Source organism: Podarcis pityusensis (genome assembly GCF_964106645.2).
Source record: "Podarcis pityusensis genome assembly, chromosome: 5".
Classification (NCBI taxonomy): domain Eukaryota; kingdom Metazoa; phylum Chordata; class Lepidosauria; order Squamata; family Lacertidae; genus Podarcis; species Podarcis pityusensis.
This window is the reverse complement of record NC_138032.1, coordinates 78,654,058-78,673,397: the sequence shown is the minus strand read 5'-3', so window position 1 is coordinate 78,673,397 and position 19,340 is coordinate 78,654,058. Positions and strand designations below refer to the sequence as shown.

The following is a 19,340-nucleotide window of genomic DNA, read 5'->3' as shown; positions in this document are numbered from 1 at the left end:
ATAGGAAAATTCATTAAATAACTATAATGATGCACTGATATATTGAGTTGCGACCAATGGGTGCAACTCCCACCCACAACAGGGAAAACACAACCGTGGATGCATTGTGTAGTAACACATCGGTGGAAGGTGGAACCTAAAGATACTGCAGTGCTAAAGCTATGAGTGCACTGGTGTTGCCTCTCTGAAATGGGATTGCTATGGAGACTCTCATAAGAACATGCCCCCACTGAAGGATTTGTAGCATAGGTGGAGAGCAGAAGTTGTTAGACTCCCAGTCTCCTAAGGCCCAGCCAGTATACACAGTGGTCAAAGATTAGGAGAGTTGTAGTTCAACAACATCTGGAGGACCACAGGTTTTCCAGAAATGATATGTGAGCATGCACATCTCAAAGGGAATAACATGTAAGTTTGGCCAGGGATAGCTCAGTCAGCAGAGCATGAGACCCTTAATCTCAGGGTCATGGGTTTGAGGCTCACATTGGGCAAATGATTCCTGCATTGCAGGGGGTTGGACTAGATGACCCCTGTGGTCCCTTCCAACTCTACAATTCTGATTCTATAAAAGAGACGACGGGAGTATGAATCAGAAAATGGTATTCAGTTTGGAAACAAACATTAAATCTGTCCAAAAACTCTTCCACACAACCACCCATTTGCCCCCAAACCCAAAAGAAGACACATGAGACAAGTTGGAGGAACTGCAAAGCAACAATAAACCAACTATCCAAATTCAAAGAAATATGTGCAAGTAGCACTAGGTCCCGCTGTCAAGTGTTCACCGAACATGCACATACCAAGCCTACAGGGCACCCCTAAACCTCACCATGCACCCTGGCAGAGCTTTGAAAAGTGCCCATAACCCAACAGTGCCTCAGTTTACCCTATATTCCACCACTTCCCTACCTGCCCATACTCAATGCCCCAAACAGGCTGCCATACCATGCCACTGCCAGAAGCCAGGCAACGAATAGAGGAACCATAAGGACAATCAAAGGGATGCAGGTGGTGCTGTGGTCTAAACCACTGAGCCTCTTGGGCTTGCTGATCAGAAGGTCGGCGGTTCAGATCCCCGCGATGGGGTGAGCTCCCGTTGCTTGGTCCCTGCTCCTGCCAACCTAGCATTTCGAAAGCACACCAAAAAGTGCAAGTAAATAAATAGGTACCGCTTTGGTGGGAAGGTAAACAGCTTTTCCGTGTGCTGCTCTGGTTTTGTCAGAAGCAGCTTAGTCACGCTGGCCACATGACCCGGAACATGTCTGCGGACAAACGCCGGCTCCCTCAGCCTGTAAAGTGAGATGAGCGTCACAACCCCAGAGTCGTCTGTGACTGGACTTAACTGTCGAGGTCCTTTACCTTTACCTTAAAGGGCAATCAAGGAATCTCACCCCCCCCCATCCAACTCAGCCCCTTCAAGAGGCAACAATAATAAAGGGAGGGAGAGAGGGTGCTCTAAAGAAAAGCAAGGAAGAATGTTTAGAGGAGGAGCAGGTTTAAGTGTCCAGCTTCCCATTTATTTCTTCCCACTTTATTTGGACCAGGAAGCTCTGCTTGCAGCTTCGGAACAAGTCAGGATCACAAATCACAATTTGAAGCTGGTTTAAGATTCTGGCTTGTTCTGAAATTGGCAAACTATAGTCTCCCAATTTGGAGGGAACTGGAAACTATGTTTCATTGGAGACTTGGAAGTTTGATTACAGAGGACAGCGAAAGGAGGAGAACAGGAGCTGAGTGCTCAGACAAAAAGCTCATTGGTCTCTGGGCTTATCAAGCCAAGATATGATCATCCTAATTGGGTCAATGAGTAGGGAGGACTCATAACAATTCAACAAAGCCGGAGAGCTCAAAGCCAATAGTAACTGAAGTTTCAAAAACTACAGCCTGCCATCTTAAACTACTTTTCATCCTTTTTTGTTGAATTCATTTTATTTGGTTCAGGGAACTAACAAACAAAACTATTTGCAGTGGTGATATGCAACTCTCATTGTTCTTTTATTTTCTTTTAGTTAAAGAGAAAAGACATTCAGATCTGTTAGCAGAGGAGAACTCTAATTGTTTGGTGATTAAATCAGATGCAGCATTTGTCTCTTTCAATGATCATAAGTCCAATAAAAGATTATCCAAATGGGGTTTTCAGCTTTGTGCAAATGGCTTTTATAGAGCTAAACAGATATTCAGCCTACAGAAAGTGTCTCGCTCCTACTGAACCAAGGATCATTGATCCATTGCTGGATCTGATCTATTGCTGATATTGTGACCTATTGCTGAAGGATGCTTTCTGGGGAAATGAATCATTCCCTTCTGATTCACAGCAGTGTGGACTACCCTTTATTTTGCATGTGAAAAATCTGTTGGGGTCAAAAAGAGTCATGCAGTCATCAGTGACAAAACACTGGATGTCCTACCATAGCCACCCTCTTCCTAGGGTTAAGTGGTCTCTATTTGAACATTAGTTCAGATAAAACATTCAACATGCACACATTTAAACATACAAATGTTCCCAATGCTGTTGGAAACAAAAACTTGAAATAGTGGGTTTAAACCTGAATGTAAATTAGATTCGAACCAGCACATAGATAAGAGTCTCACATGCTCTATCACATATTCAACATCTAAAATGTAAATATGACAAAAGCAGGATTGGTTCCATGAACCAGTGCTGAAAACCTGAGCATCTTTTCAGAAATGCACAAACAAAAGGCTGCAGTCCTATACCCACTTGTCTTGCGATAAGCCCTGCTGAATTTGCGGGCTTTACATCTGAGCAGATACCTATAGGATTGCTCAGTTTATCTGCTTCTTTGCAAATAATTTTGTTCTTTGCGAATAATTAAAAACTGTGAACAAGGGCTGCTTGCACTCTGAGAGCCACAGGGTTGCATTTAGAGGAACAGCGCCATCACAAAACATTCCTATCAAGTCTAAAAGAGAAACACAACAGGAGCAAAGCAGAATTTCCTGTACATGCCTCTAACAAAGATGCATAAAAACATAATTTTTAAATAGTTTGCAAGTAGGATTCAATGCTATGTACCACTTCTTTGGAAGTAATTCCCATTGAACTCAGTGGGACTTACTCCAAAGAAATCATGTGTCGGATTGGGCTGCATATTTCCTTCTTTTTCCTTCTTTCATATATATTTTTTAAAGAAGTTGAAAATGTTTCTGTGTTTCCCCCCTGTATTATTAAAAAAAATTCAGGCCCACAGTCTTTGTGGGGTGGGATGGATTGGGGCAGGTGCTCATTTGTGTATGTGTCATTTATCACCCCTACATTTCAATAAAGCATCAATGGCAATGGTTCAAGCTGCTGATTGTCTGACGACACAGACAAGCACATTTTCTAGGTAAGGAGCCTATAAACACAGGTGCATTCTTTGGAACGGTGAGAGGATATTGAGGAAACATTCTCATAAAAATAAAATACAGAGAGATGCAACATACAGCCCCCAAATTTATCATATTTATGCCCTGCCTGTGGGCCTTCACTCAAAAGTTCTTCATTGCTTAGCTATTCTCCTTAGCTATTTGGTGGGAAGGGAGAACTTTCGCTGATAAAAATGTGTGTCGGCTTATGCACTCAAATGATGCCACAGGGCCAAAGTATAAATTAAACACATTTGGCAAGAGTGTGTTTGAACTGGCCACCTTTATTTTGATTGGGGGGAGGAGGTACATGAAGCCCCACTCCAGAGAAAACATCTGATCTGAATTGTTTATTTTCCCCGATGTCTGCAGTGCACAATACTGCACTCTTGGGGACAAAAGAGCAATTGGAAGTTTCGGCAGGAAATGGATCCAGGCTCCCACACCCAATTAGGAGTTTGTTATCGTACGGGCAGTGGCGAAGCTTCATGCTCCAGCACCGGAGGGCAGAGAGCAGGCGGGGGTGTGGCTGGCAAGCATCCCAGGGGCGTGGTGCCCATCCTAGGGGCGTAGCATGCCACCTGTGGGGGCATGGCACCCAGCACGGGCGGTGGGGGCAGCTGCGATGGCTCCCCACTGGGATTGCGCTGCCAGGGGCGGCGCGTTCCCCCCACACTCCTCTTCCTCCACCACGGCATCCCGTACATCAGCTTAAAAATAATAATAATGTGTTGTAGCATGGAGTTTGGGTGAAAGTTCTAAAAGCAATGGACTGTCAGCGACAGGTTTGAAGCGGACCTGAATGAAATGGGCTTCTATATCTGGTGTCAGAACTCAAACTAGAAAATGTAATCCAATTCCATGCAACAAGGAGACATGGAAATCAATATTGTTGTCAGTTGTTTTCCTCTTATATTTAATACTTTTCAAAAAGTGCAATGCAAACAAATGTTTGGAGCTTAAAATGGAATATGCATGGAAACTGCCAAAACATATACAGTCGTACCTTTGATCCCAAACGCCTTGGTACTTGGACTTTTGGCTCCTGAACGCTGCAAACCAGGAAGTGAGTGTTCTGATTTGTGAACATTCTTTGGGACCCAAACATTCAACGGGGCTTCCATGGCTTCCAATTGGCTGCAGGAGCTTCCTGCAGCCAATCAGAAGTTGTGCTTTAGTTTCTGAACGTTTTGGAAGTCGAATGGACTTCCTGAACGGATTCCTTTCAACTTCCAAAGTACGAATGTACTGTTGTCAATTAACATTGGTGGGATTTGCACATTTGGAATAAGTACAAGGAAATTTGGGAAGTTTTCATCCTTTGTATTGGAGCAGGCTGATCAAAAGCCAGCTATCCAGCTATCCCTGCATGATAAGGTGAAAATCCTTCTTTTACACAAAAACCAAGCATGCCAGAGACCAGGCCTCTCACCTAGCCACCCTATTGGTTGGCCAGTCATCTTCATTTCCATTCAACCCCTCTCTCTGCTGCCTTTCTGTCTGCCCCACAGATTGTGTCCATACCTTGCCCCCTGTAAGTACACAAATAGAACACATCAGGTACCTACACAAATTCAAACTGGTGGCATTCCTGTGTTTGTAAATATGGACTCTGCACGGTATATGAGTTTGCCATTAACATTGCATCCCACATTTTTGATTAATGCCATGTTTCTGACCTTTACCGCTGCTGCTGCTGCTGCTGCTGCTGCTACTACTGCCGCCGCCACCTCAAGTTCTTTTTATGACTGCAGTGGTTTTGCAACCAGCAGGGAAATTGCTTGATAGGCTAATTTAGCTCCAGGCTGCCTGTTTGTAGGATGGTTCCTGCCTTCATCCTGGAGCCGATTTCTCTCTCACACACCCCCACTGATGTATTTGGTGCAGTTAGTGGTGCCCAGATGGTGGTTTATGTCAGATAAAGTGGATTTCTGTACAGTTACGTTTATGGGAAATAGTAAATATTATCCTTCTTCCTATGAATTCACAGCGTTTTATATAGGGGCCACATGTCAAGAATGAAATGGCAGAGAACTCACAGGGTGAACCTGGGTTGCACCACCTGTTATGAGGAAGGCCAGATTCCGGTTATTGCATGTCAAAACCAAGTAGGAAAACTGTTCTTGGACTCTTCTGTCTACAGATTTTTGTGACTGAGTGCTCCCACAAGCTCAACAACTACTACAGACAATGAAAACTAGCTGTTAGGGAGAACTGTTCTATAGAATGCACAGTTCTTACGGAGACCCCTGGCCATTTCCTCTGTTAGAAGTCAGAGCTATGTGTGCCTATTATACATCCCCATCAGCTAGCCTGCTGCCCTCAGCTGCCTATTGCCAGGACTGAAGATGCCTAAGAGTTCGCTTCTGCTCATACACTGGAGGTGGGGAGCCATCTTGGTTTTTTGCCTCAGGCAGCAAAATGCCTAGGAACCTGTTTCATTTCATATGTTATTGCATCTTGACCATGCTGGTTGAGTCTGATGAGAGCCGTAGCCCAGCAAGAAGAGAAGAAGAAGAAGAGTTTGGATTTGATATCCCGCCTTTTACTCCCCTTCAGGAGTCTCAAAGCGGCTAACATTCTCCTTTCCCTTCCTCCCCCACAACAAACACTCTGTGAGATGAGGGGGGCTGAGAGACTTCAAAGAAGTGTGACTGGCCCATGGTCACCCAGCAGCTGCATGTGGAGGAGCAGAGACGCGAACCCGGTTCCCCAGATTACGAGACTACCGCTCTTAACCACTACACCACACTAGCTCTGGAGGGCAGCTGGAGGGCTGCTGGTTCTCCATTCCTGTTTTATCGCCATCTTCCTGGTACATTAATTTTCTATGTATTGGGGATGGGAATTTATGGAGGAACACAGAGACATGGGGTTTTTCACAAGCAGTGGCCCAAGGTATAACATGGGAATGTTTTTTACTAAGTGTCTACTGTTAGCATTAACTGTTTGCTTGCTTGTTTTATCTTATTAGCTTTTTAGTCAAGGCTGATTTCCAAATCAGCTTGCAATTAAATTCCACAAAGCATTGCAATATATTAGGACTATGTGTCCTAAGTGTTTGTATGCAGTGCCTTCTGGTCCCTAGCAGGTGATGCGGGGCTACTATTTTTTTAGAAGGCTAAAGCGAGGGAATGATTTTGATCAGATTGGAGGGGCTTCTGGGGGCAAGGCTTCTGGTTTGCATTAAAGGCCCCCACCTCATCCCTCTCCCCAACAATTTGAGCACTGAATTGATATCACACTCCTGGCTGCAGTCCCTAGAAGGAGCAGCAAAAGGATTTAAGGACCAGCTGATGGGAAAGAGGTAACCCTTTCAGGTAGGTAGTTCTACTTACTAGTTGCTAATCCCAATATTCTCTTCCTACAAATACATTATTCAGTTTAAGAAACCCTTAGTATCATTCTAGGGTATTAGCCTTGATTTTAGGAGTTATTTCTCAACTGACTGAGATTGTTAGGAATTCTAAACCATTGATAGTAGTATTGAATGTCCTTAAAGAGATTATATCACATACTTTTAGGCTTCCTTTCAATATTCTGCTATGAAGGCATAGATTTGATACCGGGGGGCAGGGGAGACCCAGCCTTTGGCAATCAAGGAATGGCTAACAGAAATCATGGTTGTCAAAACATGCTCCTGGGATGCAGCTACTGTCTGCTCAATGTGCAGCATGTAACCAAAGTCTTGGATGCTGAAAATGACAGATTAACTGACTTGGAGGAAAAACTAATTCTGCGTATTATATATTGGAACACACAGTGTAAGTATATAAAAATAGAAAGGACTCTTTTCTGTACTTCTCAATTTGCTTAAAAATACATATATTGAAAAGCAATTCCTATTGTACTGCCAAAATCCAAACAACCAAAAGAGGCCCATAAAGGGCATTTTGAATTTAGATTCAGATTTGTATATTTGTTTTAATATTTCCATATGGTATGCTCCTGATCTGTTCCATACTATATCCCCCCCGCCCACCTGAAAAATATGCCACTTTTAATTGGCTAGTGAAGGCTAGTGAAGGGATGGGGATGAAGTCAGTTTAGCCCTAATTTGCACTTTGTGGAAAAAAATACGTGAACCAAAACACAGCTATCCTTCATTTTGAAAGTGTCAAAAATGTGTATATTAGGAAAAAGGGCACAAAAGAGCTGTATTAGTGAAAATAACTTGAAAAAATGTGTATTATTAAGGGAAATTGATTGCAACACAGATGCATATTTAGCAGAACTGAATACAAAATATGTAAAAATTGGGGAAATGTATAATAAAATGCTGACACCAGCTAATGTGGAAACGATGCAAGCTGACCCCAAGATTGGGAAAATGAGAAACTGAGAGAAAGCAAAACTGACAGACTTGCCCATCTCTAGAGTAGATCACAATGGACAAAATGACATCTTTGCACTACTGTAAATTCATTCCGTTTCCCCAAACTAGGCCTGTGTTCCCACACTGAAGAAAGGACTTAAACGTTCATTTCATCTCCACCCAGAGGCAAGAGGCAGGCATCTTGCTTGCCACTTTCCTGCTTAGAAAAGGGATACTTATTCTTGTGGGTGATTGATGGCTCAGACAGGCATCTCCCTAAGTTGAGCCATCCGTGAAACGAGTTGCCCTCTGGCATGGCAAACCGCTGCACTGACTTCCGAGGGGGCTGTTTAAATTGGGCGCAATAAGATGTAGTGCAGGCGGTTCATAAAATTCCTATTAAGAATCAGGCCTGACACTTGGTTAAAATTTAGCTAGCTTGCGGAATCCTATTTGCCACTGTTAAAAACACATTAATTATCAGTGCCCTCTCATGCAAGACTACAGTGCATGTTATATAGCTCCAGAAACACCCCGCGACAATAATTCCAAGCGTTTTTTTCTTGTCCGCTTGGCTGTGGGAGCTGAAACTTTGCTCAGGTGTTGCAAGCAATTTGGACCTTGTAATGCGCCCAGCTCACAGATGAAAACTGACAGCCCCATTCTATGGCCAGATCAAAATGGCCACCCCTTGAACTGCTACTTAGACCAGAGCAAGTCTGGAATTCATGCCTTACGTTAGGCAGAAGATGCAGACAGTTAAGTCAGATCACCGAACTGATATAATGTGAAATCCTTTGCACCCACAAAAACAGTGGGAAAGAATAGTATGACCCAAATTATGTCCTGTAACTTTCTAGGTTAATGGCATTGCAGACAGATTTTTCCCTCCCTCTGGAAGGAATTAACGTGGAATTGAGTACTGAGCTTCCGCTAGAAACTAATACATTTCCAGATGTGGCTTTTACCTTATGTGAAAGATCATACATAACAAGAAATTACCAGGTAAGGAAACATCAGGAAAATTGAATAAAGTGTTGTCTAAATGCAACCTCTCATTTTCTTCCTTTCTTTCTCAGAAGGTGCTCTGAGCGAACAATTCAGCTCCCCCAGAACTGTGCTAGCTGGATCTTTGTCCTTGAGTGCTGCAATCCACTCTGCTTTTACAAGGCAGACACAACACTCCCTCGCTCTATTTCCCACTACAAAAAAAACCTTTGAAGGGCATCTTTGAAACATATTCTTTTGACAGGAGCAGCCAAAGCAAAACATGCCTTGTTTTCCCCAGCTGCCCCTAAAGAGCGAGCTAGGGAGGCGCTTCCTTTACACATAAGACCCCATTTATTTGCACAATACATTTAAAGCAGTATCATGCCACTTTAAAGAAGGATCGATTGTTTAACCACTCTGAGAATTGTAGCTCTGTAGGGGATATAGGGCTCTTCTAACAATTCTCAGCAACCTTAACAAGCTATAGCCCTGTGGCTCTCTGTGGGAAGCCATGACTATTTAAAGTGGTATGATACTGCTTTAAATGTCTCAAGTGGATGGGGCCTAAGGCATGCTATCCATTTTACTATACTGACCCTAGGGCTGCTTGGGGTTTTTATAGGTTTCTGTTGCCTCCCTGGATTCTTTCCTTTAGTCCCTTAAAAAGGCATTATTACTATCATTATGGATTCAATTTTTTAATCCCACTTTTCCTCCCAAAGGAGGCCAACTACTGCCTCCTCTGTTGAGCTTCTGTGGAGTTGAAGCAGCTTTTCCTGCTGTTGCTGCTGCTGCTGCTGTTGTTCTAAAAACTGATACTGAAGTGATATCCATAGAAAGTGAAGGGCAAGTCCACCTGTCTGATAATAAGTGTTGGAAATGTAAAGAGTGTGAGGGAACGTTCTTCCACCTCTGGTGGACTTGCCCTAAAGTGAAGGCGTTCTGGGAAATGATTTATAATGAATTGAAAAAGGTATTTAAATATACCTTCACTAAGAAACCAGAGGCTTTCCTTTTGGGTATTGTCGGCCAAGGGGTGGTAAAGAAGGACCAGACATTTTTTATGTATGCAACAACAGCAGCAAGGATACTTCTCGCAAAATACTGGAAAACTCAAGATCTACCCACACTGGAAGAATGGCAGATGCAACTGATAGACTACATGGAACTGGCCGAAATGACCGGCAGAATTCGTGACCTGGGAGAAGAGAGGATTGAGGAGGATTGGAAGAAATTTAAGAATTATTTACAAAAACATTGTAATTTGAGCGAATGCTAAATAAGATGCTAGACCAAAATAACTGAGCACCACTAAACTTAGAAGTTTTTTTTTTTAAGAAAATAAGTAAGACTGTGAAAATTTAACTCCTTTCGAGAACTATAAGATTATGAAACATAGAAGGGATATAAGAATCTAAATAAGATGATAAATTGCTGACAAAATGTTATAACGATGAAAGTGGGAGCGGGAGATGTGAGGAAGTCCAAAGAAAATGTGAAACTATGTTAAGACAAATGTTATATTGTTTATTATGTTTATTTCTATTGTAAAACCCAATAAATTGCTTTAAAAAAAAAAAAAGAAAGTGAAGGGCAAGTCTCTCGCTTTTAAATCTCACCCATGAAGCAACAAAGAGGGTAACGCAAAATAAGTAAAGCTTTTTCTGCTAGGGTTATTTTTGTGTGTGTCATATTATTGTTCAAGTCATGTGTACCCCCATTCTTCGTCTCTGGAGAAACTGATTCCCGCGGCTAGTAATCTAGCATGATTTGGCCTTACCAGGCAACATCACTTTCTAGCCCAGGAGTCACCAGTCTGCTCTACTCCATATGCTGTAGCATACAACTCCCATCAGCCCCAGTCCATGTGGCCAAAGGTCAGGGATGATGGAAGCTGTGGTCCAACAATATCCACATTGGCTACCCTGTTCTAGCCAGTGAGGAAGTGGAAGAAAAAAACCCACCTTGCTGAGTACAGGTTTCAGCCCAGATTAGTTTGACAAAGGCTGAAGCCCAGGCTTATGAAATAACATTTGCAAAACTGAATAAATATAGTTTCTCTAATATAAAGTGCTCATCTTCTCAGTTAACCTTATTCAATTTTGAGCTATTAACTCTTCAGAAGTATTTGTCAAAAAAGCCCAAGGTAAATATTCAATATTCCTAGAAATAATTGATCTTGAGCTCCGTTTCCATTTCTCTTGCTGATACTTTCCAAACTAAATGATTCAGGAAATTCTAAGATAATGTTGCATTTGTTTTTGTTTTGTTTTTACACTACACTGCCCCATGGGAAGTAGGAGGGATACACGTAGTCCAATTAAATATAGGTTATGTCTGAAATTATATTCTATAGGAATATAATTGTTTGCAGCAAGGTGCTCCTCCCACATAATTTTTCTGCAGGGAGAGAAGAGACCTGGATGCAAAGAGCCATTTTTATACATTATTTTTATCCTTAGAAAATTATTGGAAAATTTCACCTTGGATAGAAGCCATATTGCATATACAGATCACACTTTAAATAGGAAACCTCCTAAGAAATGATAAATAGCTATACAATATCAAAACATTAAAAGAAATTCGCCCTCTATTTCTCAAACACAAACACAAGAATCGCCAACTCTTTTTATACTTTTATGCGGCAAATCAATTCAAGGCTGTAAATGACTCAGAATAAATGGCAAATGAAAGACAAAGACAGCCTTTATGTTTACATCCAAAACATGGAGGCTTTAAGATAATTTTGTTTCAATATACAAGGTCCACATGCTTTTTACAGCCTTAAAAAAACTCACATCCTATGTGCATGTTGCCAGCCTACTTGAGGCTTGTGTGAATAAGCAAAGACCAAATACATCAAGGGGTTGATGACAAGGGTAGCTATGAACTTAGAAAATTTGCTAGAAGCTTTAAACCAGGGGTGGCTAAGCCCTTCCAGATGTTGTTGGACTTCAACTCACATCAGCTTCCATCCAACAGGCAAATAGGGATAGTGAAAGTTGTAGTCCTGAAACATCTGAAGGGGGTAAAAGTTAGCTATTGTCTGCTTTAAGTCTATGAATATTCTGATTTATTTATTTTTAAGTTGCCTCTTATACAACAGACATTTAGTAGTGCCTCAGAAATGTATTCTCTCTCTCTCTCTCTCTCTCTCTCTCTCTCTCTCTCTCTCCCAAATTCCAGAATTCACCATTAAATGCCAGTTTTGGACGTGATGTTGTCACAACAATTAAGTGAGCTTTTATTTATTTTAATGTGTGCTGGCTCAAAAGCTAAATTTGAAAAACTGCAGTTTCATTGTGATCATTTTGTAATTAGAGAGTGCTGTGTCAGTGCGACTAGCATTGTCTTCAGATCTCGCTCTCTCTCTCTTTGGAAATACACGTAAAATTCTTGCCTTCCTGATTGTCATCACTTTCCCTGAGCTGACAAAAAAATCTACCTCATGCTATGCTCCAGGAGAGCAGCATGGGGGGAAGTGCAGTAAAAATCAGTCATTTCCTTTAGTTTTGGAATATTTTTTAAAGATCTATCACAGAATGGAAAGACGTGAGAAATCATCAACACAGTATAGCGGCAACTCTTAATATAATTTTAATCAGGACGGTGCTTTAAGTAGCCAATTTAATCACTGTCATCATCAACATCATCAGAGTGATTGAAACCATCATTACGTTGCCTGTTGATTATCTGGAGGTGCTTCTTCCTGCACCATACAAGTTGTTCATTAGAAAAGTGTCAGAGAGGGCGGGAGAAAGTGGCTTACTAGGGCAGCAGGGCATGGCAGGGTCAGTCCTTGCAAGAATAAGAGTGAAGCTGCATACACACAGAGACTGTATCTATATAGTGTATCTGTCTCGATCTATATATCCATATTGTGTGTGTGAGAGTGTGTGTATTATATAGATATAGATATAGATATAGATATAGATATAGATATAGATATAGATATAGATATAGATAAAATATGAAATATATAAATATAGAACTTACATCTTTTGGAAAGTTATTTGTTTGCTCCCTATGCATTTGGGTATCTCTTAAGATATTCTAACCAAATGTTGCATGATGGTTCCTGAGATGATGGAGCAGGTTTCTGTCTATGTTTGGATACAGTTGGGTGCCCTTTTGAATCAAGAGGCTGGACTGATTTTTTTTTCTTTTCAAAACTGTGTTGATTTTAACCACTGGTTTCAAAACTGCACCGATGTTGCTGGTGTTGATAAATTTAAAATCGAAATATCAACAATTGATTATTTCTATTTTTACAGTGTGTGTCTGCGTGTGTGTGTGCGTGCCAAATGCCTGTTTTGCTCCAGGCACCCAAATGTATAATGTACAATGACAATAAGAATTTTTGTTTTACATCACCTTTCCACCTAACGCTCATGGCGGCTTATGGGAAATCTGACAAAAATATTACCTTAGTACAAAACTCAATGGCATAAACCATTAACCCACTATGTCTGCATTTATAGAATAAACAATTCGTGGCATGACAAAAATACATAATAATCGGGATATGAAACAAGGTTCTATGAACCAATTTATCACAATATAGCGACAAAGAAAATCAATCACATAAGAAATCATTGCATTAACAGTTCTGTCCTAACCTCTGGGGGGGCACCTTTCTGCCTGCAGTCAGCCTGTTCCAGTCCTTCCAGGTCAGGTGAAAATGGGCCAGACAAGGCACAGGAAATTAGGTATTATGGGATGCCATTTCTCTGCTCCATTCCAGCAACATCTGCACTGCTTGTTTGCAGCAGAACCATACTTGTGGGCATGGTAATAATCTGAGTGGTACCAAAAAAAAGTCTATATTTGTCATATTTTTTCCAGTCCTGGCTTTGCTATAAATTGTGTGCATGCCTCACCCCACCCCGCCAGAAGAAACCTATCATTCACAGAGGGTGCCATTCCAGACAACAATTGCAAGATGGCTGAGACTTCACACAACAAAGAACACCCATCTCTCCCCCTTCCCCAGCCGACCCCTGTACATTGTCCTTGGAACTAGCATTGCTTCCTCATGAAGTGTCAGTCTCAGGGCAATCTAATCCCATTTTTAAAACACGCGTCAGCTAAGCTAGGTTTCTGAGACTCTCACATACGTTATTATAAGTACTGCCATCTTCCTGGAAGTCAAATGACTTTTGGGCCCTCCACCTTTGTTTGCGGGGGAGGGGAGGAGGGAGATTCAACAAAAGTGGACGGGACCTTTATGTACTTCCAAGGGAACACAGCAGGAAAGGTGATATAAAAGGCATCTGGTTGGCTCCTAGAAGAAAACAATGCTGGACTTGATGGGCTTTTCACCTGATCCAGCAGAACTCTTCAGATATTCTCAAGTGTCCTTCTGGGTGAGTTACTGAGAAAGTTTATGCTAACTGTTTTGGGGAGCTGTGAAGAGAAAAACAGAGATCTGGCAGGTGTGCAGTTGGTTCCCCAGTTAGACCTCTGCTCACCACTCTTCTGTCCAGAAGGTGCCAACATCTACTGCTTGTTTGGTTATTTTAGGGTAGAATTCATCCCAGTGGTAATACTGGAACAACCAGACACCCATTGCATAAGTTGGCCAAATGACTGCCTTGGAGTGAAAGGGAAAGAAGATGGTTACGGACTCCAAAGTCCCCTAGAGATGTCAAGGTAGGGGCTGGACCCAAACCAGTTTGAGTGTCTTCAAAAGGAAGGAGAAAAGGTAACAAAAGGGCAAGGGAAGTGAGGTGGAAGAGGCAATAAGTAGAGGCAAGACAGTCAAGGGATAAAAGAAAGGGAAGTCGAACAATGATACATGGGAACAAGGGAATTTTGGAACTGGCACTCATTTGTCGACTCAACTCCTCCCCAGATTTCTGGTCATATTTTCCATACACATTCCCACTATTTTGGTAGGCGCATTCCTGCACATGCATCTTGGGCCTGTATAATATTTTTCTCAGTTGCAACATAATATTTAAGAGGCAGCAATATTGTTGCCAGGGAATGGAGTCGGGAAGATAAGTGCACATTTAACAGACCAGAATATAACTCACGAGCTCACTCGCTCTCACTCTGTCAGGGCCAAGAGGGAGAGACAGACAGAGGGGTGGTGGGGAGAAAGTGCCTTTAGCACGCATTATGGAAAGTTCATAAAAGAAATCTTTCATTTTGAACATTGTGCTGAATTTTGCGCACTAAATGAAATTAGTGGAGACTCAGTGTGGGAGTTCAAGATTCAATAATATGTTGGCAGAGGTATCAAGTCTCCCCCACCAGGCAAGATACACGCACAGGTCACCACCTACACTTACTGAGCTACTCGTCTGTATCTAAGAATAAATGTTCTCATTAGTGGGTACAAGAAATATTGCAACGCCAGCTATTGGCCTGAGAAGATGGGAAGAATCAGTGTAGCATTTCACAATCCCGGTTACATCACACCTTGAAGAGGGGGAAAATTGCCGTTGCTACAGTGCCATCATAATGCTGCAGCTGTGCCAAACCCCACTCATCTTTAGTGGGCTTATTCAGATGCCTAATGCCTCCACAGCATGATTCTGAATGCCCAGGGAGAGTGCTGCTGCACCCAGGACCAGCTTGCTTGCTTCCCAGAGGCAATTGGTTGGTCAGCCTGAGAGCAGGATGCTGACTTAGATGGGTCTGATCCAGCAGGCCCTTCTTACGTTCTGAGGTTGTGTGGGTAGACATTATCAGCAATGCCAAAACAAACCCCTTTCCAGCAATGTTTCAACATTTCACATGGAAATATTCACATTCTCCTTTAAATTGCCAGTTGTTCTGGTGCCCTCAATAATACCATCACAGAATCAGATCATAGCTGTCAACTTTTCCCTTTTCTTGTGAGGAATCCTATTTGGAATAAGGGGATTTCCCTTAAAAAAAGGGAAACGTTGACAGCTATAAATCAGATCTGTTTGGTTATTGGTATTGTGACATTCCATTCAATAAATTTTGTTCAGTCGAACCACCTTTTTCATTTCTGTCAAGCTCTTCATTCCCTTGGAGCAATTTCTCTGGGGATGCAGAATGATGGTGGCAGGATCTAGAACCAACCATGAATGGAGCCAAAGGGTTATAGTCAACTAAATCATATTCAGGGTACATTCACTGGAATTAAAACTTAGGCATGGGTTAACCAGGAACGGGAGTGGCGCTGTGGTCTAAATCACTGAGCCTCTTGGGCTTGCCAATCAGGTCAGCAGTTCGAATCCCCGCAACAGAGTAAGCGCCCATTGCTCCATCCCAGCTCCTGCCAATATAGCAGTTCAAAAGCACACCAGTGCAAGGAGGTAAATAGATACAGCTGTGGCAGGAAGGTAAACAGCGTTTCCATGCGCTCTGGTTTCTGTCACAGTGTTCCGTTGCACCAGAAGCAGTTTAGTCATGCTGGCCACATGATCCAGAAAGCTATCTGTGGACAAACACTGGCTCCCTCGGCCTGAAAGCAAGATGAGCGCTGCACCCCATAGTCGCCTTTCACCGGACTCAACCATCTAGGGGTCCTTTACCTTTTACCTTTTTACTGCCAGCTTCAAGAAGATTGATGGCTTCAGAACGCAATATATCCCCTCCTACTTGAAAGAGAGGGACTCCCATAGCAACCTTGTACTGCTTGACTGAACATTGTGGCTTCCTGGTGGTGCAGCCTGCTTGAAGGAGGCGGACTGGGCATTGTGACTTCATGATTATGATTACTGCTTTAGGGGGAGGGACTAGCCATTGTGATCTCATTCTGACACTGCTTGACTGAAGGGCAAAGACTGGACATGGTAACATCATGCTAATGCTGCCAGCTCCAAGGACTGGCTATTGTGATCTCATGCTGAAGCTCCCCTTCAGTTGTTGTAGGCTGCCTCTCCAAAACCAGCCAAAAATGTTAGGGAATCATGGAATAGTTTGGGCTCAGTTTGATGAGAAAAGATAATCCTAACTCAAATGCAACTGCTGTGTCTTTGGGATGCCAGACAATGACTGCCTCTGCCCACTGTTACTGCCAGCTTAAGGGACACGGGTGGCACTGTGGTCTAAACCACTGAGCCTCTTGGGCTTGCTGATCAGAAGGTCGGCAGTTCGAATCCCCGCAATGGGGTGAGCTCCTGTGGCTCTGTCTCAGCTCCTGCCAGCCTAGCAGTTTGAAAGCACGCCAGCGCAAGTAGATAAGTAGGTACCGCTGCAACGGGAAGGTAAATGGCATTTCCGTGCGCTCTGGTTTCCGTCACGGTGTCCCACTGTGCCAGAAGCAATTTAGTCATGCTAGCCACATGACTCAGAAAGCTGTTTGTGGACAAACGTCCTCTTCCAATACTTGCATCAAAACACATCTGTCCTTCAAAATCTGAACTGCTCCAAATTTTATGATGCATTCTCCTCCTACAAAGATGGCATACATTAGAAGGGAGTGTGCACAAATATGTCTATGAGCAACAATAATTTTTGACAATGTGTTTTATTAGGGGAAATTGCTAGCAAAAATGCATTAATTAGTGTGCATGAAAACCCAGACTTTTTTTTTTTTTTTGCAGACTTTTAAAAAATATGCAAACTGATGTGGAAATCGCTTTAACTGAACTGAAGACGGGGAAAACAAGAGACTGAGAGAGCTATCAAAACTGACATTCTTCGACCCCTATCAGGAGTGAGATATAAATGTCAGAATGAAGATTTTTACTGGAGACAACCACCAGGAAATAAGGACAGCTGGTGTGTAATCATGGAGTCTGGTTCTGCTTCTTAAGTTCACTATCTGAAGAGCCTCCGTTCTCTCTCATTATTGCAAATGAGAAATGTGCAGCATGATCCTCTGTAAATTTCACAGAGTTCACCTGGACTTACTCTCAAAGCTGTAAGAGCCAGAGATGTCATGTTGGAGCTTCACGTTTGCAGCCCAAGGTAATGTTCTTTTTGTAAAAGAAGTTGTGGGGATTCCCAATTTTGACTGGGACTAGCTCCCAGGCTGGAGAAAGGATTAGATCTCCCTCTCTGCAGGTCTAATCCTTTCTCCAGCTGGTGCCCTGAAGTCTTTATGAAGATGTCAATGACATCAGGAGATAGATGCATGAAAAAGAGGCATGAGGAACCATCTGTAACTGATAGTGGAACTGTCCCCCTAAGTTTCGCAGCCACCATTGTCTTGACTTCACAGATTCCTTAAATTCTTTGTGAACTCTACCTGAACTTTTGTCTGTTGTTGTCAGGAATACCTGGAGTATTATGAGGGACTTTCTAACAGCTTTATTGTGCTCTTCAGTTGGGAATAAACATTTTCCAATATTTTCTCAATGTATGTTCTTCTTCTCTTATGCTATATGTTAGGTGGATGTTAGGGGATGTCATTTCAGATTTAGGAGAAAAGGGACAAAGTCTCTTAATGAGGTTTTATATATTGAAGCTTAGCGCTCCAGTCCTAAATCCACATACCTGGGAAGAGTATGTGCAAACTGATGAATTTCGATCTTCCCGTTTCTCATTTCTCCAAGCTTAAACTCAGTTCTCCACATTTCCACAGCAGCTTGTGATTTTTAAAAACACCATCATGAAAATTTGTCAGCATTTTAATTATTTTTCCCCAATATCCACATTTGTATGCAACTTTGCCTAATTTTTTTTGTAAAAACAAATCCCCTCTTATATTGCATTTCTTGTATGTTATTTTTACTGATATGTGCATAGTTGTGCACAATGTAGGTATTTTTGCAAACATGGCTGGAGAACAGCAATGCAAAATTCAGAGAAGTACAATTTTTTTGAATGGCAGCTCTGTTTTGATTTGTGCATTGTTTTGGAAACAGAAAGTTTGCCTTTGTATATGAATGGAATTGAATTTCTCCCGATCCCTACCTGGGAATATGCCCCACTGAGTTCAATGGAGTTTATTTCTGAACAGACGTGAGCAGCATTGCTGTACTAACACTCAGTGGTAGGCCGTTGTGACATTACTGTATGTAGCCTGACAACCACCCAGATGTTGGACGGCAAACGTCTACAGAAGGCTGCCTGCTCTCCTTGTGTTCACTCCCTGAGGGAGTTCAAAACCTACTTGGGCAGTGTGTCCCCACTTTCACGCATGTCTTGGAAGGGAAGCAAACACCTAGCAAGGGCTCCAGTTCCTGCCTCATTCAGTGTAAGCTTTCTATACTATCCAACAAAGGGGATTTGAAGTTCACATAAAAAGCAGAGTGTTTTTAAAAAGCAATTAAAATAATTAAAGGCCATTTCAAAATGTTAGTAGCAGTGAATGCTGATACACACACACACACATGCACACACGAGGCATCATTCCTATGCCCAGGTTGCAATTAGTGAAGCTTATTGTCAAAGAGAAAATGCATTTTATTTGAAACGGCGAGAAGAATGTATTAAGGGGAATGCATAAATTGGATTACCACTCAGCTGTTGTGCTAAGGGAAAAACAGATGGCACGCATTCTGTCCATGTAACACAATTATTAAGGACTTTAATGGGCAGCCATATAAGTTTTAATAATTTTTTAATGAAATTTATAAGGCAGTATACCCATCAGAACTAAAATTTTCAGACAAGAAGACAGATCTATTCAATCAAAAGATTTTGCATTGCTTTTTAATCACCACAGAAAGCTGCAATTACAAGAAAATAATGTCTTTCTAAAAATGAAAAGATAATTCTCTTCTTCGGTCTTTCCCAC

At 42.1% G+C, this 19,340-nt stretch overlaps 1 protein-coding gene and 1 long non-coding RNA gene across 4 annotated transcripts in view; one reads left to right on the top strand and one right to left on the bottom strand.

Moving 5' to 3' along the window:
- Positions 1 to 19,340, bottom strand: part of LOC308476920 (uncharacterized protein) — a 63,615-nt gene that overhangs the window by 9,238 nt on the left and 35,037 nt on the right. The window contains exon 1 of one of the 3 annotated variants that reach the window (XR_013986175.1): positions 16,193 to 16,341. The exons of 1 other annotated variant lie outside the window; for it this stretch is intronic. Coding sequence is in view for 1 of the 2 variants with exons in the window: in XM_081005114.1 (XP_080861240.1) it covers positions 16,186 to 16,456 (271 nt within the window). In the remaining variant the exon portion in view is untranslated. Of the gene's footprint in view, positions 1 to 16,185; positions 16,472 to 19,340 lie in introns of those variants that run through there. One more of the 3 variants, XM_081005114.1, reaches the window with a different exon arrangement.
- LOC308476979 lies at positions 16,730 to 17,956 on the top strand. The gene is made up of 2 exons (XR_013986307.1): positions 16,730 to 16,860; positions 17,200 to 17,956. It is a non-coding gene; the product is annotated as an uncharacterized lncRNA (long non-coding RNA).